Source organism: Humulus lupulus, chromosome 8 (assembly GCF_963169125.1).
Source record: "Humulus lupulus chromosome 8, drHumLupu1.1, whole genome shotgun sequence".
NCBI classification, from domain to species: Eukaryota; Viridiplantae; Streptophyta; class Magnoliopsida; order Rosales; family Cannabaceae; genus Humulus; species Humulus lupulus.
The window spans coordinates 61,014,414-61,042,186 of record NC_084800.1 but is presented as its reverse complement, the minus strand read 5'-3'; the positions used below and the strand labels follow the sequence as shown (position 1 = coordinate 61,042,186).

General features: G+C 34.9%; 1 protein-coding gene across 1 annotated transcript; it reads right to left on the bottom strand.

The window, feature by feature from the left end:
* Positions 1-8,609: 8,609 nt before the first annotated feature.
* LOC133797446 (cytochrome P450 78A3-like) lies at positions 8,610-10,814 on the bottom strand. Its single transcript, XM_062235341.1, has 2 exons — positions 9,747-10,814; positions 8,610-9,524 (listed from the first exon to the last, which is right to left on the bottom strand). The coding sequence occupies exons 1-2, from the start codon at positions 10,746-10,748 to the stop codon at positions 8,901-8,903; spliced, it is 1,626 nt and encodes a 541-aa protein (XP_062091325.1). The 5' UTR covers positions 10,749-10,814; the 3' UTR covers positions 8,610-8,900.
* Between the last annotated feature and the right edge of the window lie 16,959 nt (positions 10,815-27,773).

The window sequence follows — 27,773 nt, the reverse complement described above, 5'->3', positions numbered from 1 at the left end:
CAGACAGACACAGAATGATATGGATGCAATCCAAGGACACCACATCACATGCATGAGTTATATATATATGCCTTTTCCCATGCCATCATGTTGGACAAAAGAATCTCATTTCGATATTATAAACAACATTCAACACGAGTAACATTTTTCTCTAGGCAAAAAAAAAACAGTAATTTTCTAAAAAAAAAAAAGGGGCAATGGATAAAGATAAAAGAGAAAAGTGTTAGGGCCCATGAAAACAGCTGATCATAATTGATATCTCGTCTATTGCTGCTATTTCATTATCAGTCCGACAATGTGTGGTAGCAAAATCTCTTTACGAATTATTTCTGCTCTTCTTTCTTTATCACCATAAAAACATTGAGACTATTTGCAATCTTCTCCAGCAATCGTATATAACAAGTACAAGTATATATATTTATATAAATATATAAATGTATTTATAATTAATGTTTGATATCATATCTCAAAATCATCATGCGTAGACTATAATCAAATAATTGAATATAGTACACCAACATCATCAAACTTAACGGCTCACAACCATTTATATTGTACATGCTTACAAAATCACATGCAGTCGTGTACCATTTATGAATATTGTCGGGACTGAAAACCCATTTGGTTAAAAGGTACATTTTTTTGTGTGATTTGGCAAGATTTGTGGGATCGGCTTTGTACTAAGTCACTCCACCCAATTTCAACAGCTAGCTAGCAAAAATTAAAAGATGATAAGTCATAACACTATGTAATGGGACAAATTAAGCTTTTCTACCGTTCCAATCATAAGTGGGAAAAATTTTATGGTGGAGAAAATAAAAAATATATTCATATTTAACACGTAACTTGTCAGAAACAAGTGATGAGGTGGTCCTTACTCTCACAACATAATAGTACAAACTCTCATGTACATATCTCAACTAAAATTATTCCAAATAAATATGCTACACACTTACTATATAGTATACACTTCTCTCAATTATTGACAAGTGGGCATTTCTCAGTGATGAATATAATAGTAAAAAAAAGCTAGTAAAAAGTAAACTTTTTGAAATAATTAATTTGTGAGAAGTTTATTTATGCACAAATTCTTTACAAAATAAGATAGTAATTAACATTACTTGTTGGACAAGATTATCTTTAATTGATGGATGTTGTATAATTTGTGCTAAATTTGGTCAAATATATGTGTCAATGATATATTTGGCCTATTTTTGTATTTGTGCTTCAATGCACAATGTGATCTAGCTAAAAAAGTCAATATAACTATTAATGTTTATTGAAAATATACAAAATAATTAATTTTTTATTAAAGATAAATAAATAATTTATATTAATGAGTGGCAAAGAAATAATTAGAAAAGTGATATTTATTGTGGGTCAAATTTGGCTCATGTTATATTTTGTGTCAAACTTGACTCAATTTTTAGTATAAGCTAAATTTTGCACATATTTTAGACTATTATTGGAGTTCAATTTTATGAAGATCGGCTAAAAAATGGCTATACACCACTTTTATAATACTCTATTGAAGATGCTCTAAGGTAATAATTTTAACATGATGTTTTTACTTAACACACTTTAAAAAAAAAAGATTAATTAATCACAAAGAACCATTCAACACTTTTAGACTAATTAAACAAAAAGTATAACAAACAAGACATAACGTTAAGTTTCAGATGAGGTATCAAAATGTTAATGAGGACAATAATTATATGTGTATATATAATGCCAGAAACATTCACTATATATAATTGGGTATCAATTAGTGTTCCTTATCCATAATTAGGACATGTCACTTAATTTTTTGTTCCTTGTGTTTAGATTTCTTTTCATGTCACAATCTTTGTCTAGAGTCTCATATATATGATTCAAGGCAATCTTTTTTTGGGACTATATTGTGGCTATATATCCATGAATACTACCTCTCCTCGAGCCTAATTGATTAACCCTTAATTGAACAGGTAAGGAGTCTTAATCAAATAATTTATTATTAAGAGACAATTTAAATGCTGCAAAATTGTTTGATATCAGATCCTTGTCGATGCTTCCATATATAAGTTCCTCTTAAATTACTTGAGCCAAATAGACAACAACAACTCTTTTCACAATGTACACGTAAGATTTCCTGTTGAATTTTCATTTCTTGTCACTATTTTCCTGGTTTTCGGGCCCTAATTGTATAAACTATATATATACCCAATTAATTAAGTGACATTTTTCATTTTCTATTTTGATTTATAAAAAATGCCCTTATTCAATACCATTGTCTATAGCTGGAAGCAAATCTTTTGCTCATATATAATTGACTACTACTACATAGATTATACTAATCAAGTTGAGATATTATATATTATGATTAATAAATTGATGATGAGAGTAATCACTACTCTTTTATATATATACATATATATTTTGCTAATTAATTACAAAATTTTGATTGCTTCTATCCGGGAACATTAACAGAGATAAACCGTCAAGTTGCTTCCCTTAATGGCTACATTATAGAATATCTTAATTCTATATCTGTCTTAATTAGAAGTTGAAGGAAGCAATGGGAATGATGTGATGCAGGCAACGCCATAGACTTTATTCATACAAAATATTTTTTTTTATATAACTGAATTTTCTTAATCATAATATATAAAAAAAATAAACATCGCAAAACCAGCAAAAAACTATCTGGTTTCTCCTCTAATATTAATTAAATCAGATTATTAGTAGTTGATTTTATATATAGATAATGTTTATTCAGTCCGTAATTAGTTTAGAGCTACCTAGCTGATGATCATATAATATATATCCATGTGTAAGATTAAGAGTTTGATAGCATCAAACATGTCTATAAATTGTCATGCTCAACTTTTAAAAAGGAGGATAATAAAGTCCATTATTGATCTTAGTTCAAAAGACCTTTTCAACGTTCTATAAAAATGGTCAACTGACTCAATCCCTTGTTGTGAATTGAAAGCATACTTGTTAGAAAACTATTGTTTTGTTTGGTAAAATTTTTATTTTTGAATTTTTTAAATACAAAAATAAAAATATTATTTTATTTTAATTTTTTTATTTTTAAAAATAAAAATATGTTTGGTAACTATTTTTGTTTTTTGCTTTTAAAAACAAAAAATAATAAACCTCTTTGATAACTTTTATTTTTATTTTTTGTTTAACAATCTGATGTGTTGATTTGAAAAAGAGAAGAAAAAAAAATTAAAAATTATTTAAAAAAAATTTGAAAGTGAAAATTTATAAAAATAATAAATAAAAATAGAGTTACCAAATACATTTTATGTTTAATTATCAAATTTTTAATTAATTAAATAAAAAACTATTTCTTTAAGGGTTACCAAACAACACTTATATAACTAACTATATATATATAGCTTTAAATGGTCTTTTATTTCTAATATTATTAGTTAAGAGAGTTTAATACTATTTTATATCTACGCAATTAACCGTATAAACTATATATCTAGTCATTTGAATTTAAGAAAATAATTATATATTTGTTTTATGTGGGAATATAAAACCAGCATGCACTCCTTATTCCCTACACTTTTTTAATAAATTTTATATTTTTTGAGCCATATTTTGTCTCATTATCTGTTTCGACTCTGTATTTTGATAAATTATTTTGGGATCATATGTTTTGTAAAATAATTCAAATAAATCTCCAAACACAATTTTGACATAAAAAAATAAATAAATATAACAATACATTTGTTAGACAGAAAGTTTGTGCTTTTATTCTAATTTTTTTTAATAATGTTATGAATTGTTAATTTGGTAAAATCGTCGTGATTTTAACTCAAAAAAAAAATTGACCTTCTCAAAATATAAAATTCAAATAAATAATGAGACAATGACATATGAAGTATAAAACTTATTAGAAATAAGCGAAAACTAAAAGATGATAACTTGTATTGGTTTAGCTAGCTAGTATACTAAGTCATTATTTAAGAAAAAGTGTTTTTTATTTATTTCAAACTCTCTGTTCTGAAATAACTCTGTAATAATAATTTGCTCTCAATTCACCCCTTGTTTTTCATTTCATCATCATAACTCAATTTCGGTTTAATATAGCATGGATCAAAATTATATTTGTACAATTTTCAGTGTAATACGAAATATATATCTAGAAGTTATGGTATGTCATATATTAGTATTTGTTTTAACAGTTAAACTATTCGATACTCAGATATATATGATTGATAATTAAATTTGTTTATAGTTTTGTTTCTATTATGATATTATTGAATAAAATTTATAAGAGATATGGGAGTACGTGTCAAATCATTTACAACATTTTAATTTGTCGTGCAAAGAATATTCTGTTTATATACAACTCTAATCTTACATAAGCCCATGACTTTTCAAGGAAATAAACAAAATAAAAAAATTTGACTAGCTCAAATATTATATTTATCTTTCTAATTAGCTGACGAAACTACAACATAATTCTTGTATAAATGATTTTTTTTCTCTCCTATTTTTATTATTCTTTAGCTAATTTATAAATTAACAATCCCAACAAATGGATCGAGGCTTCGAGCATTGTCTCTCTAACTAAATGCACACAATAAAATTTACCCCATGTAATTATTAATTATTTGTAGTTAAACCTAATGTCAACTGTTGGGAACCCAAAATTTGATTAATACACTTAATTTGTATTAAAAGTTAATATATAATATATATTTTTTCAATTTATGCTCACATTTTTAATTTTTTTTTCTTTTTAATATTTTAAAAAATACATATAAATAATATATATTTTAAATATTTAAATAAAATAAAAATTAAAAGAAAAAAATATAAAAAACTTGTTAAAGTATGATTTTTTTTTCTAAAAAATTATGAAAACAAGATAAAATAAAATTATTAAAATTGACAAAAAAAAATAGAAATTAAATAATGTCAAAAAATATATTGAGAAAAAGTATTAAAAATAATTTTAAAAAATTAAATTTTTTAATTTAGGGTGCCTATATATATTTTTTGAAAACAAATATAATGGTCCTATATATAATTAGCAAATTTAAAATATGATGTAAATTTCTTGTAGCTACTCACGCCCGATCGGGATATTTCGAGATTTTAAAAGAGTAGAATTTGATAATGAAGAATTGAATTTAGAGAAATTGACATCTAATAATTTTTTTATGGAATAAAAAAGGAAATATTTTTATACCTATTCTGTAAAAACAATATCATTTTTATGCTTGTTGGTATGTTTAAGATATATATTTAATTAGCACTAGTTGCAAGCAATGTATCATGCATGTTTGCTTAATTTTATTTATAAAATTTATTAATTATTTTTATTATGTTTTATGAATGTTAAATAAATTTGAAAAAAAGAAATAATATTATATACAAAAGAATGACATAAACATATTTAAAAAAAAAAGTAATTGGCGGCAAAACTCATTCATCTTTGCATTTTCTTACACTTAACCCCCAATTTTTTATTTTCGCCGGTGAAACTTCTCATTCCATAGTTCCGTTAGCAAATCTAAGGCATTCATTTGTTATGGTTGTTAACTGCCAACATGGAGCCACTTGGCCATCTAAACTAATGTCACATTATAATTTTTTAATTTTTTTAAATTAAAATAAATAAATAAAGATATTTAAATTAATTCAAAATAAAATCATTGTAAATAAATAAAAAAAGTAAATTAAAACCTATTAAATTTCTTTTTTAAATGTTATAAAAAATCAAAATTGTAAAAAAACAAAACATAATTTCTTCTTCTTCTTCTTTATTCTCCTTTTTTTTGGGTGCTTTAAGTTGACGTTGACTGGGACGCAAGAGCCACATCAATCGTGGCTGGGAGTTGAAGTCGGTGGTGCTTGAGATATTTGAAGTCGACGGTGGCTGCTGAAGCTTCTTCTTTTTCTTCTTCTCCTCCCCTCCCCTTCCATTTTTTTTTTTCTATAGTGCCGACAGACATGAAGATTTGAGATGGGGCAGCGAGATTTGAGTTGGGCGGTGGGCATTGGGTGAGGAATTAACGGCGAGGTTTGGGGCTTTGTGGGAGAGATTTGGGCAGCCGACGTTGGGAAAGGAGCAGCAGCGGGGTTTGGGGCTTCGTGGGATAGATCTGGGTGGTCGGCGTTGGGCTAGGAGCAGGGGCGGTCGGTGTTGGGCGAGGAGCAGGGGTGGTTCCCTTTGAGCAAATTTGCAGGGGTGGTCAACAATAGATCTGCAATATTTTTTTTCTTGATGTTCATGTGTGATTGTGTTGGGAATATCATATGTATAAATACATATATTTGGTGGGACTTTTGTTTGAGATTTTTTGTTCTTAGCTGTGATTTTTGTTGAAGAATGGTACATATTTTATCTAGGTTTATTGATGATGATGATGAGAATAATTTTGATGGAGAAGTGTCAAAGGAGATGAAGTGAAAGAAGTAAAAAATAAATATTTACTTTTTAATATTTTCATTCTTTGTTTTTTATTTTGTTAATTTAAATTGGTATATTTTAAATTAAAAATATTTTTTATTAGTTTTAATTCATTAAAATAATTAATTATTTATTTTTTCATTTTAAATAATTAAAAATTTATGAGATGACATTAGTTTAAATTGCCACGTAGCTCCACGTTGGCGGATAATAGAGTGTAACAGACTGAACTGTACATTTGCTAACGGAATCGTAGATTGGAAGGTTTCATCGGCGAAAATAAAGAATTGAGGGTTAAGTGTAAGAAAATACAAAGATGAGAGGGATTTGCCACTAATTACTCTAAAAAAAATAAACCAAAACATTATTTATGATTTTAAAAAAATAATAATATTATATCACAAAGTACATTATTCAATGTACAAAACATTCATGATATTATTCAAAATACATCTCAATGATTGGAGAAGAAGTTTGTTTATTCTTAATAGAAGATAAATATTATTCTAATTTCTTATGTAGTTAGTAGTTACGTAGTCATTTTATTTGTATATACACGACACGTATATATAATTCATTTATAATGTTTTTGTTATTTAATATGATTATATATTTATATAAGTTAGATTAAGTAATATGTTTTCTTTTAAAATATAAATAATGTATAATAATAATTTATAACATTTGAATAAATAATAATAATAAATATATTAAATATTATTATTATAATGATATTTTATAATATTTGAATTTATATTAATATTAATATAATTATTAAATATCTAGTTTTTTATTATATATTATATTTCATAACATTTAAACTTATATTAATATTACTATTAAATATTTAATTTTTAATTAAATATTATTATAATAATAATATTTTATAATATTAAAATTTATATTAATATCACTAAATATTTATTAAATCATTCAAGTTAACAAAAAAATCATTAATTAAAACCATAAAAAATTATTAAATACAGATTTTTTTTTATATAAAAGAGATGCGTTCTGTAGTGGAAAAAATCTGTATACTTGATAAATAATAGTCCAACAAGCAGTCAGTCAGCCCAATAAACTATCTAACTAGCCAATAAGGCCCAAAGCCCATGTAAAATAGGCTCGCATATACAAAGTACCATCCAAATGCCCAAAATCATACCCGGACCCGAATTCGGATACACTCAGTCAGCCAGGGACCTTGAAACAGTCAAGGCTCCCATCACGTTCGCCAAGAATCTCGGAACGAAACCACTTGGAGCGAGTCAAACGAATCAGAAAGACGGAGGAGGACGGAACGAGAAAGAGGACAATAAATAAGACCATCAGATGTTGAGAAAAGGCATGAGATAATCACTGAACTTTCTTTACTCTCTAATTGAAACGAAGGCTACTCTATTTCTGAGCAATCCAGTCAAGCAAGACTAATTAGTCAGTCTGATTGGACCTGACCTTGTCGCTTGACCCCTCCGTCATCGCCACCGTCACTCTGACCATTTTACGACTCCTCCATCCATCATTATTTCGATTATTTATATCTTAATTTTATTGCTTTCTATTAGCTCTCATTACAACCCGACTGGCTTGAGTGTCGGAGTCCCTTTGGCTGACACCCCACCGGTGCTCCCAATTGAACTCTCGTCTCTCTTCTCTTTGTTCTTGACAGGTTGCTGGTGCCCATCTAATCAATTGTAGGAAATCACCTCTACATGTTCTTATATATATATTTCAATATATTCAGTATATGCTTAATACATGTTTAAATGTTTGGTATCATGTGCAAATATCTCTTATTTTGAAAAAACTTAAAAACTAAATTATGAAATAAAATATTTTTTAAGATTGTAAAAATGATATTGAATTTATTGTAAGTAATGTAAAAATTTATTAAATAAGTTAAAATAATGCTAGATAAAACTTTGAGCTTCATAAGCTGGGATGTCCTTACATGCCTAATACGCCTTAGTCTAAAATTAATTTTGTAAGATTAACTAGAAGACACTTACAACTTCCACAAAACATAACATTTTAAACTATACTTCCTCTCCTGAATTTTCATACTAGTGTTGAGATTAAATTTATCAAAATCAATATTGTAGTAATTAATGAATCACTTCTTATGTGTAAAGTGACTATAAAATACATATGCATGCATGATAGAAAAATCACTATTATTAGTTAACAAAACTTTATGTAAAGAGCAATTGAAACTTGTATCATTCAATTCACCACCATATTTACATTATTTTAAGTAATTTATAACATCTTCATATATATATATATATATACTTAACAACCTTAATTATAGTTATTAAAATACAAGTAGTGGAGATCCACAATAGTAATAGCCCAAGTCCCCACGCAAACATAACATATAACCTAAATGGAAACTTAATTAATTCTTCAACATTAATTATACATGGTAATATTTTTTATTTTTTCTCTTCTTACTTAGTAGGACTGCGAAGGGTTTAGTATCCTACGCGCGCCTGGGGCGCACCTGAACAGTGAGTGGATTAGCCATCTCACAAGACAACTTCAGAACCTCAGATAGGTCAACCCCACTCTGACCATTTGGGATTGGGAGCCATTCAAACTCGTGCAAAAGTGAAGCCACCCAAAAGCAAACGGTGGTCAACCCCAAAGCCTTACCGGGGCAAGTCCTTCTGCCCGACCCGAACGGAGCGAGCCGAAGATCCGACCCGAACACGGAGAACTCTGCCTCGTTCTCGTGCGCCACGAATCTCTGGGGCATAAACTCAAGTGGGTCAGCCCAAAACTCCTGGTCCCTAGATATGGCCCACATGTTAACCATGGTGGTGGTCCCCTTGGGCACGTGATACCCATCAATGGTTGTATCGGTGATGGCCAGGCGGGCCCACGAGAGGAGGGGCCCAGGTGGGTGCAGCCTCAGTACTTCCTTCACCACGGCCGTCAGAAACACTAATTGGGACATGTCGGATTCGGCAACGGATCTTGATCTCCCCACCACCTTGTCTAGTTCATCGTGGACCGTTGATTGAATATCAGGGTGAAGCACCATCCTTGCTAGAATCCATTCGATCAGTACTACTACAGTATCAGTCCCTCTGAATATCATTTCCTGCCAAAACAAAAAGACCAAAAACATATTCTGATATCAGCATAAACCACGTACACAACTATACAAAAACAAACAAATTAAAGGCCATTTTTTATTATTATTTTATGTAAGAATATATTATTATTATTGTTAGCTTTAAATTAAACAGACTTTGTATTGTACTGATAGTACGTACTTGCAATCATTCTTAGTTTAAATAACAAATTAGTGGTAATTACTCACCCAGAGAACAGCGATCATATCAGAGTCGGATAACTTATCGGGTCCTTGCAGGGAAAGCAAAACGTCAACAAAATCTCGGGTTTTTGGGTCGGTTCGGGAGCGGTGCTCCGAGATGATTTGGCTCACGAAATGGTTCACTTTGGGAACGAGTTTGGAGCATCTGAATCGGATTCTCTGGGCATCAAAATCGGCCAACCAAGGAAGGTGATCGGACCAGTTCAGCAAACCCAATAACTCGTATCCTTCGTCGACGAGTTCACGCAGCTCGTGCAACTCATTGTTGGCCGAGTCAAGATCGTAAACTCGCCCGAAAACGGAACACATCATGTTGTTCAACGAGGCTCGTTTCAGAACTTCACGAACTCGTAAGCCGAGTTGTCCTGACCGGTCTTTTAGCATTAGTGATACCATTTGATCGGCGATTTCTTGCCTCTGAAACTCGGAGGCCTTAATCTGTTTGGGGCAGAAAAGGTGAGTGGCGGAGATTCTCCTTAGGGTTCTCCAGTAAACCCCATAGGGTGCGAACCCAATTGCACGGTTGAACATCAAGCCGTATGCCGACTCTTTGATCGGCCGGTCAGCAAAAACGGGGCTGTTAAGTATTTCCTTGGCTACGTCAGGGTGACACGTCACAAGAACACGAGTCTCCCCGAGGCTGAAGGCCATTAGACGTTTGGCGTTGCATGCTCTAGCCATGGCGGCTAAGCGGTGGTGAGCCAGAGAAGCCATAAGGCTCATGCTGCCGATGAGGGGCAGCCCTCTAGGGCCTGGAATTACAGGCTTAAGCTGCTTAAAGGGGTTTGTCATCCATTTATGCTTGCCCCAGGCTGGACCGCCAGGATAAGCCCAATAAGCTAAGGAGGTGGCGAGCCAGGTGAGGCCCACGATGAGAACGAGCCATGCAAAGCTTTCTTGGGAGAAGGCTCTGCATGTTTTGGACGCGAGGGCGAAGACCCAAAGGTTTTCTATGTCTGTTTTCATGGCAGAAAAGAGATAAGCCATTGAATTGAAGAAGAGAGAGAGGAAGAGGCGGTTTCGGTTTCAGACTCAGTGAGTGCTACTTCTTCCTTTGAGCAAAATAAAAGGGTAGGGGACGATGGTATTTATAGGGGATGGAATTTAATAAAAAATCAACATTGGCTGACGTGGCTTTTATTTAAGAATGGCCCACACGTTTCTTTGATTTTAAATAAAATAAATATATATCTATTTCAATTTATCTCATGTTTTTTTAAACTTCATCGTAAAGGTTCTATAGTTGGTTTTACTCGAAAAGAACATGAGATAACAAATTAACATTTTTTTCTTTGATTATTTTATATATATAGAGAAATTATACAGTACTGGTGAGAGTTAGAGTAGGATATCTTGTACAATTATACTTATGGGAGATATCCCACTATTTTTTTTTTAAATCTGAATAATTTATGATAGAGTTCAAATACGTTTGAAGTATAATTGTCAGTATTATAAAATATTTAAAATTTTCTAAAAATTAGTGAGATACTTATTATAATTATAATATATATTTATATAAAAAAATTAAATTATAATTTATGTGAATATCGGAAACAAAATACTTCTATCTGTATAGTAACTGACACTCATCTATAAAATTTCCCTATATATTAGAATCGTAGTGCAAATAATTAAAACTGGTTACCCCATCTTTCATCTATAAGTCATATTGACACGTGACTAATTTTGACAACCATTTGCAGCACTTAACAAATATTGTAACGTTTGGTTTCCCACCACTAAATTTTTTTGTTAAGATTGGTATTTTTTTTTTTTTTTGAGGAAAGTTAAGATTGGTATTAAAGTCGCTAATTTTCTTAAAATTTTATTAAAGCGCAAAACATATTTAGATTTGGATACAAGGTTTTTTTTTTACACAATGAGATAAAATAGTTTTACAAATTCTTCAAAATATATACTCCATCCAAAACTAAATTTTGACTAATGATCGTAGTCTTCGTAGATCCATATTAATTTATTTGATTTTTGTTGTTGCGGATTTGTTTGTGTAAGTTTCTACTTGCGGATTTGTTTATGTAAGTTTATTTAAAGAATTTATTAATTATTTTTATTAAACTTATATTATTGTTATATAAATTTTAAATAAATAAATAATATTATATATAAAATAATAACATAAATATATTAACCTTGTACATTAATTCACTTTGTTTGATTGTGCATTTTAAATAAAAACATTATTTATGATTTTTTTATATAAAAATTAAGATTATGTAATATATATTATTATTATAATAATATTTTATAATATTTAAATTTATGTAAATATAAGTATTAGATATTATTATGATAATATTTTATAATATTAATTCATTTTAATATAATTAGTAAAAAATTAGAATTATATATTATTATCATTATAATATTTTATAACATTTAAATTGTTATTTTATATATTATTATAATAATGATATTTTATAATATTTGAATTTAAATTTAAATTTATATTAATTTAATTATTATATATATAGTCTTATATTAAATATTATTATATAATGATATTTTATAATATTTAAATTTATATTAATATAATTAATAAATATTTACTATTAATTAATTTTAAATATATATTTCATTAAATATTTAAAATATTCTATTAAAGTCTACCCTTTTTATATAAAAGATATATATGAAATATTTAACATATTCAAATCATTTGTTTTGTTCAAAGATCTTATGAGTTAAAAAGATCTCTAGTTTATGTATTCCTTATGCACGTAACTCTCTTGACTGTATGCGCACATAATGAAATTTGGGTTGATCATAATTTATTTCTCTTTATTAAGGGTCGGTTGAAACTATTTTTGGTTAATTTTTACTTTTGAAATAGTAAGCAATAATTTTAACTACATCTCCAATGAAGTGTTAAATTGATAATGCATTGCTAAAATACAATTCGTTTTACAAAAAATTTAGACCAAATTTGACACACAATATAACATAATACATATTTTATATCACCATAAATAATAAATACTACATCTTTTTATTTACTTTTATGTCATTTATATTATTTTATAATTATTTTTATCTATTTACATTAAATATTATACTTTTTACTTTATTATTTTATTATCATCTTATACTATCAACAATAAATAAAAATTATTATTTTTTATATATTTTTAATAATATAAAATTAACATTAATGAAATATTAAATTTTACAACAATTTTTATAATTTTGAATTAAATTGATAATACTAAAAATTGTACCAAATATATAATATAATGATTTTTTTGTGTGCATTCTATTTATCCTACTACTTTTCTTGAGAGATGAACTTTTCTTTCTTTTTTAAGAAAGTGACCAATCTTCAGTGACAATGATCAATTAAAATCAAATAACTTGCGAGTTTTTATAGATATATATTAGAATTGAGAAAATAGATACGTGTTACAATTGTATTGATGCAATTGAGATTAACATGGAAAAATTGTTGCACATGTCAATTTGATATAAAAATGATAGGTTTGATACGAAATTACTATAAGGTTTATACTTTTTGGACCCTGTATTTTTTTTCATTATTTGTTTGGACCCTATATTTTGTAAAATAATTAAAATAGAACCCTAAACCCGATTTTGGTCAATGTTTTCTCAACTAAAATTACAAATAAATTACCAAATTAACAATTCAGAACAAAAATAAAATCATTCTGCTTAAAAACTGTATTGTTATATTCAATTTTTTCCTCGTCAAAATTGAGTTTAGGGTTCTATTTTAGCCATTTTTTAAAACATATGGTCTAAAAAATAATTTGTCAAAACACAGAGTTCAAACAAGTAATGAGACAAAACACAAGGTCAAAAAATATATAAACTCATTCTATAATGACCTTTGAATTTAAATACATATCAAAATAATAGATTTTAATGATTTTGTTACAAATACAAGTTTGAGCTTATTTTAAAAAAAAAATACAGTTAAGTTTGAGCTGAAAAATCACAATTATTATATATTTCGTTTTATTATTGAGTCTTATTTATTGTTTGTTGTTATAAATTATATTAATGAAGGATAATTGTGTGTTTAATTATGTACTTCAATGTAAATTTATATATTACATTTAATCTGTTTAGTTTAAAACATTGTAATATATATAACAAATAAACATGATCATTTCAAACAAAATACAAACACAAATTTATATAGAGGCCTTTTAAAATAATTTTAATTTTCTAACTTTTTTAATTTTTTTAATATAAAATATGATATTTTCAGTGAAAGTACTTAATTTATTATACTGTAGCAGTTAAGTACTCAAGTTATTTTTTAGTGACGAAAGTATCTTCTGTCCATGTTTTGGTGCAGTGTAGTACAACTATAATTTTTCACCATTAAGTTTGATTGTAACACGTAAGCAAAAATACTTAATTAAATGGATATTTGCGGCGAAAATATCTAATTAAAGGGATATTTGTGGCAAAAGTACTCAATTTAGTACCAAAGTTATAAGTAAATTTCATGTCATGATAGCGGACTTAACGGTGAAACAAACATATGTACTAAACTGCACCAAAACATGGACGGAAGATACTTTTGCCACCATAAAAATAACTTACTTAAGTGATTCAAATACAATAATTTAAGTATTTTCATTGCAAATATTTCTATAAAATAAAATAGTATAGCATTTCTTTAATCATTTGAGAATAGTTATTTAAAACAAAAATTTACACCATAAGAGCTCATTTTGCAGTACAGTCAAATTTTCTATCTTTGTTTAAGTTTCTTCCTATTGAGTAATGTTATTGATAAATAACCAGAAGATTTATTCAAATGTTAAACTATTGTCATTGTGGCTTCGAGCTTAGCTTATAATCTCGAAATTTCTCCGAGACCACGTAGTTTACAAGCTCACCAATTTCGATGTTGTCTCATTTACTGCTTAGCGAGATTGTCTTTGATATTTTCATTCAATCTGATTATGAAGAACCCGCTTATTCCGAGCTTACACTTTACGAGCCTAACTTTCGAGAACAAAATTTCTATTCTCAATATTTGGGTGCAACATTTTGCCCTTTCAAAAGTATCAGTTCGAATCCAATGAGAAGGAAACTTTTGAACTGCTACTTTCGTAAATCGAGCCACCCACCATACTCGAGTGTGGACACGCGCTAGCCACGGATTGCGCAGTCAGAGTACTCGAGTACTCTTTTTATCTGCCCACGTTTTTTTGCGTTTCAGCTTTTTGCCGCCACTATCATATTTGTACTCCGACCGTCAGATCAGTTCCTAAATTAAACCAACGGTCCAGATCACTATGACCCTTGATTTTCTGGGGTCTATAAATAAGCCCACTTCATCTTCCTCAACACATTTTCCATTTCAGCTTTCAGAGACAAAGAAAAAACCATATCCAAAACTCTTTTTGCTTCTTTGCATGTTCTCCAAACCAAGAAGACAAAGCAACCTCAGCATTTTCGACTCTGTGAGATCATCCTTGCAACCGGTCTTTCAGTTGATTATGTCGCTGTACCCGCAAGCATCTGTGTGTAAGTTTCATTTCTTGATTTCTCAATCTTTATTTCTTCATGCATTTTTACATACTTTCTTTCCATATGAACATATGCACTAGTCAGTAGCCTTAGCAATATTGTTTAGTTGATACTACATAAAATTAGGATTCAACAAATTTCAATCATGGGTTCCAAACCCAGATTTAGTGAAAAAAAAATGCAAAGGTAGGAATTTTTTAATAATAGCGTATTGTGTAAGCCAAGAAATGGGGGTTCTAAATTAGGGTTTTTAACTGCACAAATCCCAAAACTATCACCTTTTTGGGTAATTGTCAGCTTTATCCCTAAAAATCTGGGATCCTTAAAATGAATCCAAACTTCCCCACCCTCGTGTTAAGTACACTCTCGAAGCCCGAACCTTACAATAGTTTGGGGTTCCACTTCAAACTTGATTTATCCTCTCGAGACCTCGGTCTCGTTTGAGTTTACTCCGTGATCTTGTGCTTTCGAGCTCGAATCACCAAGATTCTACTCTGTCATTTCTTGTATGCTTGGCCCTCACCCTTTTATTTCTTGTTAGATGTCGTAGAACTCTGAGAATCGATGGGGATCAATGCTCACAATTCCTTACTCTCCATCAACCCCCAATCCGGAGTCTCCCTTCACTAGGAACCAGCGGTTGATACGCGAGCACCAAGAGATGTGCGAACAAGAGGACATCTGAGACCATTTTCGACGCCAGATTGACGAGGCCGAGGAAATTAAAAGGAAGATACTCCAGGTCGCGATTTATCCAGATCCGATCCTTGAGATCAGACCTATCCCGCTCGATCCCAAACTTAAAGTCAATGTTGCTTACGAGCCTGGTGCACTTTCCTTCTCGCTGAAGGTGGGCCCTTCGAACCTTCCTTCCACTTCTCAAGTTGCATCAATTCCCACCCTGCAAGAGGGTTTTTTCGAGGCTGAGCACTATTGGAGCTCAGTCACCTCAACAGGCCAAATTTCTGAGATACTAGCTTGCCACTGCCTGAAACTTTCTGGCACACTGATGTGTCGACCTGCGACTCCGAACGAGCGGAGCTGCTTCGCCCCAGGTGATGGCAACCCTGACAGCAAGATTAAGCTCACAGCCTGGAGTCGCGAGCACATGAAGGCAGGGGCTCTGCTTCCCCTGAAATCCTATTTTAAGGTTTTTTGGATTTTGTTGGGCTTGCCCCATTCCAACTCCAAACCAATTCATATAGGGTTCTCTCCGCCCTTAAGTCCCTGTACCATGAACTGAAGTGGGAAGGACCCTCACCACAAGAGATTCTGTATCTCTTCTATCTCAAAGCCAACCCCTCCCGAGCTCGGGGAGGGGATGGCTTCTATTATTTGTCGAGCTATTCGAAAGAGAAGAAATTTTTTGAGGATATGCCAAACCATCCCCCAAACTTCAAGCTGGCATTCTTTTGGACAGATGGCCTCACTCCTAAATTCTATTCATTCCAACGCATCTGTAACTACCCACACATATCCCTTTCCTTTTCGTTTAATGACTAGGCTCATAATAATAACATGTGACTTTTTCTTCAGCCAACTATCGCCGTCTCACACCCTCATATTCGATGGTGGAGCACAAAATAGCTTTGCTCCAACTACCATACGGTCGACGTTCTTTATCTTATCTTCTTCATGAAGAGCGGCTCCGAGCCTGTGACCTCTTGGAGCAAGACCAGTCGACAGACGACGCTGCCTACCACAAGTACTTCAAGTGGGAGCATGTGTGTAACGCCCCAAACTCCAGGGACCATTACGGTGTGCTTTGTAAATAGTGCTAAACTCGTTAACCAAGTCATTTGGCCAAAAACGTGAACTAAGTATGATTAGCGGTTTAGGGATTAAAAATGTTGGTTAGGACGTAACGTTTCTCTAGAACGTTTAATATATACATTGGGATCCCAAAAATATAGTTTCAGAGTTTATTACAGAAAACATTTACAATAGGCCGTTCTAAGCGGCAAAATAGGGTTTAACCCTAGTTCCACTTTAAACCTCGGCCGTGGTGGACGAGCAGCTACATATGTACACATCATCACCTAAGCTCTCCAACTCAAGGATGGTCCAGCTTCCTCTTGCCTTTACCTGCACCACATAGCACCCGTGAGCCGAAGCCCAGCAAGAAAAGACAATATAACATGATATAATATCAACAATAACCATATTAGCCAATCGGAACCAACGGTTCATAACAGATAGGTGACAATAGCCAAAAGTCACAATAATGAGCATAGCTCCCTCTAGCCATGTGACGATAGGGTCACCAGGGCTCAACTAATAAGTGATTCTTTCATAGGTTTGATCAGGACAGGTGCATGGTGATTGGTCACCAACATAACCTTCCTCTCGACTCTAGAGTCGTAGCTATGGTCAACGTCCCCTAGCCATGTGACAAACAGTCACCGGGGTCATATACCTTGGCTAAGTACATCTGGTCTTAGACCAGGCAAGCGCTTATAAGTTCTTCGACCTTAGGGTCGGTCCCGCATTAATGCCATGGAGCTATTCAATGCGTGATCATCGACCTTAGGGTCGGTCTAGAATTAATGCCATAGAGTCATTCTATGCATGATTCTCGACTTTAGGGTCGGTCTAGCATTAATGTCATAGATCCATTCAATGCATGTTCATCGACCTTAGGGTCGGTCCCTGACTAGTCAGTTCCATACACAAGTAATTCATGCCACCAATTATATATCACATGCCCAATACTCGTAAACAAGGTGTTCAGCATGCTTACTAAACAGATACTAGTACAATTAGGACCATGCATAACCGCAGAGGCACAAGCTCTGAACAATATCATACCCAGTATACAAAGCATGTCCCAATCACAAGTTCCTCATGCATCATATGCAATATATCCAGCAATCCAACATGCACCAATAACAGCCATGCATGTCACGTTTAATAGTCATCCAACATGCATCAAGAATAGCCATGCATGTCACACACAATAATCAACCGACATGCATCAATAATAACCATGCATGTCATACTCAATAATCAACCAACATGCTTCGATAATAGCCATGCATGTCACATATACACAGGGTGCAGTTTTCTTACCTCAGATTCGAGCTAGAATGATTTAAAGAACGATCCTTGAGAACGATCAACTTTTAGTCCTTTAGCGGTCACCTAGTCATAACCAAATATAAGGTATCATCAATAAAAATGATCAACATAAGTTCCCGAACCAAAATCTAGCCTCCAAGACATCAATCCACACTTAACCAAGTAGTAAGATCAACCCCGAGGCCTATGGTAAGCATCCCTAAGCTAAAAACACAATTTTAGCCAAAAATGCCCTGATGGGCCGCGGCTCACCACAGCCATGCCGCAGCTCATCTCCTTGACAGAGGCATATTTGCCTCAGAATCCACCTTAGGCCGCGGCACACAAAAGCCAGGCCGCGGCTCATTACCCAGATCAGCCAAAAATCAGCAACGCACCAGCTCGACCTCCCCTGCATATTCCCTTAGAACCAAGCCTTCAAACTAGTTCCAAACCTTCCCCAAACACTCAATTCAACCTCTAAACAACATCTATATCAAACCCTCATCAAAACCCAAATCAAACATCCACCTAACTCCCATTAATTCCAATTATCCACTAAGAATTCACAAGCTGAAATCTTAAACTAAAACAGAGTATAAACCAGAAACTAATGGTTGAAACTTACCTCAAATCCGAGTTTGAACCTCCTTCAATGGTTGAACCAAGTTCCTAAGCTTCCACCTTTGATTTCCTAGCTTAACTCCTCAATTTGGGCTCTCAAAAGTCAAAGAAAAGTGAAGGGGAAAACATGTACGGGAGAGGAAGAAGAGGGAATGAGGATAAGTCTCTGTTTTGGTTATGTATTTTCTAGAGCCTTCAAGTCATATAAATCCTTAAGGTCAAAAGACCATAATGCCCTTAAGCCAAATAAATCCCTCTAAAAACTTCCGAGGGTAAAACCGTCCTTTCCCGCCTTTCTCATTAATTATAATTAACGCTCTCCAATTCCCGCTATTCTCAATATTCCCAAATACCAATAAATCATATCCCATTACCCTTTAATTCCCGGTAATGCTCTAATCATTAAATTCAGCCCGAGACTCACCCCGAGCCCCGAACTTAAACCCGTTATGACTAGGTCGAACACTTACATCTCATGATCGTCTCATGCCAAAAAGCTCAAATCAATCCACCTTATAATGTGGCTATATTAGTTAATCACAACCATGCACCCAAAATACACAATTACGCCCACAGTGGCCAAATTACCGAAATACCCTTATAATAATAAATACTCCCATATGCATGCATTCACCCTCATATAATATTATAATTCACGTAAACATGCATATAATCATTAAATACTATAATAAATCAATTATGGCCCTCCCGGCCTCCTAATCAAGGTCCTAAACCTTATTAGGAAATTTGGGGCATTACAATGTGCCACTTCTCACTGAGAGACTTCCCCCGAGACGGAGGTCTTCGAGCTCACAGGTCGGTCCCCCGGTGGCTCTTCGTAATGATCAGCTTGGCTCGGGAAACGAAGCCCAAAACGAGGCCTCAAGCTTGGGTGGCGAAGGTAAATGTAATGCCCCAAATTTCCTAATAAGGTTTAGGACCTTGATTAGGAGGCCGGGAGGGCCATAATTGATTTATTATACTATTTAATGATAATATGCATGTTTAGGTGTATTAAATATGCATGTGAACCCATTTGTGATTAATTGGGTGATTTCTATATTTTGGCCATTTCGGGCATTTTTGGCATATATGTGAAATATGTGTTGTAACGACCCAAACTCCAGGGACCGTTACGGTGTGCCTTGTAAACAGTGCTAAACTCGCTAATCGAGTCATTTGGCCAAAATCGTGAACTAAGTATGATTAGCGGTTTAGGGATTAAAGACTTTGGTTAGGATGTAACGTTTCACTAGAACGTTTAATTTATACATTGGGATCCCGAAAATAAGTCTCAGAGTTTATTACAGAAAATATTTACAACAGGCCGTCCTAAGCGGCAAAACAGGGTTCAACCCTAGTTCCACTTTAAACCTCGGCCGTGGCGGACGAGCAGCTGCATATGTACACGTCATCACCTAAGCTCTCCAGCTCAAGGATGGTCCAGCTTCCTCTTGCCTTTACCTGCACCACGTAGCACCCGTGAGCCGAAGCCCAGCAAGAAAACATAATAAAGCATGATATAATATCAACAACGATCATAATAACCATTCAGGACTATCAGTCCAAACAAATAGGTGACAATAGCCAAAAGTCACAATACTGAGCATCGCTCCTTCTAGCCATGTGACGATAGGGTCACCAGGGCTTAACTAACAAGTGATCCTTTCATAAGTTTGATTAGGACAGGTGCATGGTGAATGGTCACCAACATAACCTTCCTCCCGACCCTAGAGTCGTGCAATGGACAGCGTCCCTGGCCATGTGACAAACAGTCACCGGGGTCATACACCTTGGCCATAAACATCTGGTCGTAGACCAGGCAAGCGCTTAATAGTTCTTCGACCTTAGGGTCGGTCTGGCATTAATGCCATAGAGCCATTCAATGGATGATTCTCGTCTTAAGCTTGATTAGGATAGGTGCAAGGTGATTAGTCACCAACATAACCTTCCTCACGACTCTAGAGTCGAAACTATGGACAACGTCCCTTAGCCATGTGACAAACGGTCACCGGGGTCATATACCTTGGCTATAGTCATCTGGTCGTAACCAGGCAAGCGCTTATAAGTTCTTCGACCTTAGGGTCGGTCCCGCATTAATGCTATAGAGCCATTCAATGCGTGATACTCGACTTTAGAGTTGGTCCCTGACTAGTCAGTGTCTTTCACTAGTAAGACATGCCACCAATCACATATCACATATTCCATATCCATAAACGAGGTATTTAGCATGCTTACTAAACAAGTATTAGTACTATTAGGGCCATGCATCAACACAGAGACTCAAGCTCTGAACGATGTCATACTCAGTATATAAAGCATGTCCCAATCACATGTTTCACATGCATCATATGCAATATCCAGCAATCTAACATGCATCAATAACAGCCATGCATGTCACGTTTCGTAATCAACCAACATGCATCAAGAATAGCCATGCATGTCATACATAATAATCAACCGACATGCATCATATAATAACCACGCACGTCATACTCATTAATCAACCAACATGCATCATAATAGCCATGCATGTCACATATACACAGGGTGCAGTTTTCTTACCTTAGATTCGAGCTAGAACCAATATAAGAACGACCCTTGAGAACGATCAACCTTTAAGCCCTTAGCGGTCACCTAATCATAACCAAATATGGAACATCATCAATAACATGATAATAAAAGGTTCCACACCAATATCTAGCCCCCAAGAGATCAATCCAAACTAATCCAAGTAGTAGGGACACTCCCGAGGCCCATAACTAAGTTCCCGGGGTCAAAACGAGCAAACGGGGCGAAAACAGGGCAAGGGCTGCGGCCCTAGCACCTTGGGCCGCGGCCCCCAGGGTTCTCTGAGGCAAGGGCCGCGGCGCCCTCCATCTAGGGCCGCGGCGCCCAGCAAGATTCACTTTCTGACACCTGCTTCTTCGAACTAGGGCCGCGGCGCACAAGAACAGGGCCGCGGCCCCTAACCCTGGGCCATTCCCAAACGCGTTTTAAACACTCCAAATCCTCCAAAAACATACCCAAACATTCCCCAATCATCAAATCAAAGTTCCCAAACTTCCCAATACTCCAAAACCCTCAAAACCCAAAGCTCAAACCGACCAAAAACTCAACAATCAACAAAGTCCAATTCTAAGCTTTAAAACTTTAAAAACTTAAAACTTCAAACTTAGATTACCTTCGATTGGGTTGTTTCTCGTCAAATCCTTCGGTTAAGAAGCTTTTAATCTTTCCTAGAATCTCTATGCCTCGACCCTCGCTTGATTTCGACTCCCAGAACTCAAGATTTCCTCAAAAAGGCTCAAACGGTAAAACGGACTGTTTTGAGAGAGAACGAGAAGTTTCTAACGTACGTTCTTATCTGTCAAGCTACTTCAAGCTTAAGTAACCTTATATAAAACCTAGTGCTCGGGGTCCCGAAAACACCCCCGGGGACACTATAGTCAAAACTTCCAGAATTTCACCATGATCTCAAATATTCCCAATCTATCACCAAATAACATTTCTATTACCCCAAAATTGACCCCGTTATGGTAAAACCGCTAACTCATAAACTAAGATCGTCTCATGCCACATAGCTCGAATATATCTCCATAATAATGAAATCTCATTCACATATTACAATATGCACCCAATTTACAAATATGCCCTCAACAGGCCAAATTACCAAAATGCCCTTATCATTTTAAATACTCCGATACGCATGCATTTATCATCATATAATAATATAATTCACATTAACATGCATATATTCATTTTATAACATATTAAATCAATTATGGCCCTCCCGGCCTCCTAATCAAGGTCCTAAACCTTATTAGGAAATTTGGGGCATTACATGTGTGGTGCTTTATTATTGTTTGGTTATGCCAGGGTTACCCAGTACAAGATGATCCTAGGAGGTAAGCTAGTGGGAAAGTCACAACGAGATTTAAGCTTGACTTGGAGTAAGTCAAGGGGTATTTAGAGCATTACCGGGTTATTGGGTAATGGGAATTAATATTTGGTGATAAATTGGGAGTTAGTAAGATCAGGGGGAAATTCTGGAAGTTTTGACTATAATGTCCCCAGGGGTGTTTTCGGGACCCCGAGCACTAGGTTTTATTGGAAGCTACTTAAGCTCGAAGTAACCTTTTAAAAGAATAAAAGAATGTTCTGTACGCTCTCTCTCCCTAAAAGTTCCATTTTCGTCTCCCGATCACATTTTCGAAGGTATCTTGAGTCCTAGGACTTGGATTCACGCAAAGATTGAGGCATAGTGATCCTAGGAAAGATTAGAAGCTTATTAACCGGAGGATTTAGTTGGAGACAACTCAATTGGAGGCATGGTGTGAATGTTGGAAGAGCGGGGATTTTGATTGATGTATGAATGCCATGGGAATGTTTATAGCACTGCAGTGGTTTGTGATTGTAGTGTGGTAAGATTGATCCCGTGGGGGAAAACTTTTGATATGCTCATCATGTTTAATGGGTTAAGTATTGACTACAGATTCAATCAGCAGGTTTATAGCCAAGGCAGATAATGAGGCCTGATGGTGGTTATACAGAGGTTGGGAGTTTCAGCCAGGGGTTAAGTTCTTCATCTGCCCCTCAGAGTTTTCAACAGATGTTCACAGATTTGCAATCGAGATTGCAGAGGCATGAGGAAGAGATCAGGTGACTGAGGCAACAGCAGAATCTGTTGGGGAGCACCTCTTCCTATGTTGTGCCAGAAGTGGCACCAGTTTTGGCTCAGCCTAGGGTTGAGAGCAGATGGGAATTTCTTTGTGGAAGATTCCAGGAGTATTACCCTCCAGTTTTCGAGGGAGGCCTAGATCCATTCGAAGCTGAGCAATGGATGGGCATGATCAGTTCCATTCTTGACAGTATGGGACTGGTAGGTCACGATAGGGTGATCTGTGCTACATATGTACTGCGGGATAATGCCCGGACGTGGTGGGAAGTAGTATCCCAGACACGAGACACAGCTGTGATGGACTGGAAATAGTTTAGGCAGCTGTTCAACGAAAGATACTATTGTGATGCAGCTAAGACTGCTAAGATGAATGAGTTTCTGAATCTCGTTCAGGGAAAGGCATTAGTATCCGAGTATGTTAACAGATTTTATGGGTTGACCAAGTTTGCTTTAGACATGGTACCCACAGATGTAGCTCGGAAGGAAAGGTTTGTTCAAGGATTGAATCCTAGAATAGCTCAGGGCATTAGAGTTGCCCCAGTGCATGAAGTCTCTACCTATGCTCAAGTGGTAGAGAAGGCTCTTGTTGTTGAGAGCATCAGAGATGAGAAGAAGAGTGCCACGGAGCATGGAGCTCAGATAGTGGTACCTCCACTTATTGGAGCAAGTAAGAAGAAAAGTTGGAAGCCTTACCCAGAATGCGCTCGGTGTAAGAGGCATCATTTGGGAGAATGCCGAGCAAGGTCATGTTTTGCTTGTGGCATGGTTAGGCATTTAAAAAAGGATTGCCCAAGGCTAAGAGTGCATGAACAAAAGGGGATAGACAGCTCGACTCCAGCTCGAGTGTTTTTTCTGAGGTAGTCAGAGTCTGAGACCGAAACTAGCTCCTCGGGAGTGGCATGTCAGTTTTCTAGTTCAAAGTTTTGTATTATGCTGATTGGTTTTGGTGCCATGTTGTTCCTTTGTCTGTTGCATATAGAGAGGCATAAAGTGGATATGTTGATCGCATGGTTATGTTGTGATGGGAACACAGCATGGAATTGGCAACTTAAGTGATGAGTTGGGTTATGAAAGGACTCCTCAGTGGTTTGAGTAAAGTTGGTCATGACTGGCTTGGATTTGATTTTAATTTCAGCTTTTGCTTTAATATTTTTGCTTTACATTTCTGGGTGAAAATATTTCAAGCATGTTATACTAAAGGCTTGGTTTTATGTTTGTTTATGCATACAAACACATTTGTTGGATTTAATCTCAAGTTTCAATGCATTCATGCACAGTTTACTCGATATAACCATGTCCAATCTCGTTATTATCAAGGTCGAACCTTATTTTTTCCATGTACTCGAAAGTACTTATATGGCATGTAATTTTAGTAGTTTAGTTATATCTTTCTTTTCTAGTCACTTTTTCTCATCCTCGAGCATGTCCTCGAGGTTGTGAGGTCAAAACTAATTTTTGCAAAGATTTCCAGCCTCGGGCTCGACTTAATTCGTAGTTGGTGTATTTACACTCCAACTTCTTGTCGATTAGTTTTAGCTGGTTTGTTCCAAACTTATTTAGTTAGTGTCTGGTTTGTAATCCATCCACTTATAATTTTTATAATCTGGTTGTCCAGACAATCTTAGCTCGCGTGTTTGGTTATTAATCCATACACTTATAATTTTTATAATCTGGTTATGTCCAGACCATCTTAGCTCGCGTGTTTGGTTATTAATCCATACACTTCTCATTTTTATAATCTGGTTATGTCCAGACCATCTTAGCTCGCGTGTTTGGTTATTAATCCATATATTTATAATTTTTATGTCGAGTTAGATTCAGACATTTTTGTTCTTATGTTATTTATTTTTTTCAAACTTATGGTATAATTGTATACCACTGATGCCCCCTTAATAACCTATGAGTGTGACCATAGGTTATTGAATTAAGAGAGTTTGCAAAAAATACAATATTGAAAAAGGATACAACATCTGAACAAAACTTAGTACTTTATTGGCAAAAAGTAGAAAAAATAAACTCGCTTGGTTCTAATGAAAACACCATTCCTAAAATATTGATAATAAGGTCGCAGATGTTCACATTTCCAAGCTCGCGAAACCAACTCTCTGTTTAATCTCGCCAATTTATACAGCCCAGGCGGAATGACGGACTCGATCTGGTAAGGTCCTTCCCAGTTAGGTCCGAGTACACCAGCAGACGGGTCTCGTGTAGCCAGAAATTCACGTCTTAATACCAGGTCTCCTAATCCGATCTTTCTATCTCGAACCCTCTTATTGAAATACCTAGTATCTCGTTGCTGGTATGCAGCATTTTTCAAATGAGCTTCATCTCGTCATTCTTCAATGAGGTCTAGACTTTCTTCAAGCTAGGATTGGTTCGAGGCCTGATTGTAGGCATGGCTCCGTATTGTAGGTATTTCGATTTCAATAGGCAACATGTCCTTGCATCCATATGCTAGGGAGAATGGAGTATGCCTCATGAAGTTTGAGTTGTGGTTCGATAAGCCCACAAAACCTGAGGTAACTCCTCGGGCCACATTCCCTTAGCCTCCTCTTACCTTTTCTTTATGGAGTTTTTTAGGGTTTTGTTGACTGCTTCGACCTGGCCATTTGATTGGGGATGGGCGACGGAGGATAAGCTTTTTATTATCCCATTTTTTCGCAGAAATTGGTAAACAGGTCACTGTCAAACTGGGTACCATTGTCATACACTATCTTTCTTGGCATCCCATATCGGCAGATGATATTTTTTACCACAAAGTCTAAAAATTTCTTCGAGGTAATAGTGGCCAGGGGTTCTACCTCGGTCCCTTTCGTGAACTAATCGACCGCGACCACAGCGTACTTTACTCCACCTTTGCCAGTTGGTAACGAGCCTATAAGGTCGATTCCCTACACCGCAAATGGCCATGGGGAGGTCAACATGGTAAGCTCGGTAGGTGGAGCTTATGGAATTGAAGCAAATCGCTGGAAATTATCACATCTTTTGACTTATTCAAACGCGTCTGCCTTGACGGTGGGCCAGAAATATCCCTATTTTATCACCTTTTTGGATAGACTATGCCCCCAATGTAATCTCCACAAAATCCTTCATGAATTTCTTCCAAAATTTTCTTCGCCTCGGGTGGAGTTACACATCGGAGTAATGGCATAAAATACCCTCTTCGATACAACCTTCCTTCCACAATAGTGCATCTCGAGATTTAATACATCAGTTTCCAAGCCTCGTTCCGTTCTGCTGGGAGATTTCCGATTTCGAGGTAATTTACTATTGGAATCGACCATGCATACATCCTCTTTGTCAGGCTCGCTGATACTCGGGGTCGATAGAAATTCTACCGGGACCACGTTTAATGTATCGGCCTTGCCGGTTGTAGCGAGCCTAGCTAATACGTCTGCATTTGAATTTTATTCTCGGGGAACTTGCTCTATAGTGTAGAATTCAAACTGTTCGAGAGCAACCTTGGATTTCTCTAGGTATGCGGCCATTTTTACGCCAGGAGCTTGGTATTCCCCTAAAACTCGGTTGACCACCAGCTGTGAGTCACTATAGTAGTGTATAGCCTTTGCTTTGAGTTCCTTGGCTATTCGAAGTCCTGCTAGTAATGCTTCGTATTCAGCCTCATTATTTGACGCTTCGAAGTTGAACCTTAAAGTGGAGTGGAATCGATTTCCTGCTGGAGTAATCATTATAATTCCTGCCCCCGATCCATTTTTAGTTGAGGAACCGCCAACATAAAGTTTCCACAGCTCGCGGGCTGGGGTTACAACTTCATCATTAGACACTCCAGTACACTCGACAATGAAATCCACCAGGGCCTATCCCTTGATGGTCATTCTCGGGTGGTATGTGATCTCGAATTGTCTGAGTTCGATAGCCCACTTTAACAATCTTCCGGACGCCTCTAGTTTGGACAATACTTGTCGTAGTGGTTGGTCAGTTAGCACATGAATGGGGTGTGCTTGGAAATAAGGTCGGAGCTTTCGAGATGAATGTATCAGGCTGAGAGCTAGTTTTCCATTAACGGGTGTCTCGATTCTGCCTCCAGTAACCTTTTGCTAACATAGTATACTGGTTTGTATACCTTCTTCTCTTCTCTGACGAGCATCGCACTAATGGCATGC

Bases quoted from the DNA above. Each gene is read 5' to 3' on its own strand.
- LOC133797446 (XM_062235341.1), bottom strand. From the start codon at position 10,748: ATGGCTTATCTCTTTTCTGCCATGAAAACAGACATAGAAAACCTTTGG. The intron at 9,525-9,746 runs GTGAGTAATTAC...TTGTTTTGGCAG, and splicing joins ATATGATCGCTGTTCTCTGG to GAAATGATATTCAGAGGGAC.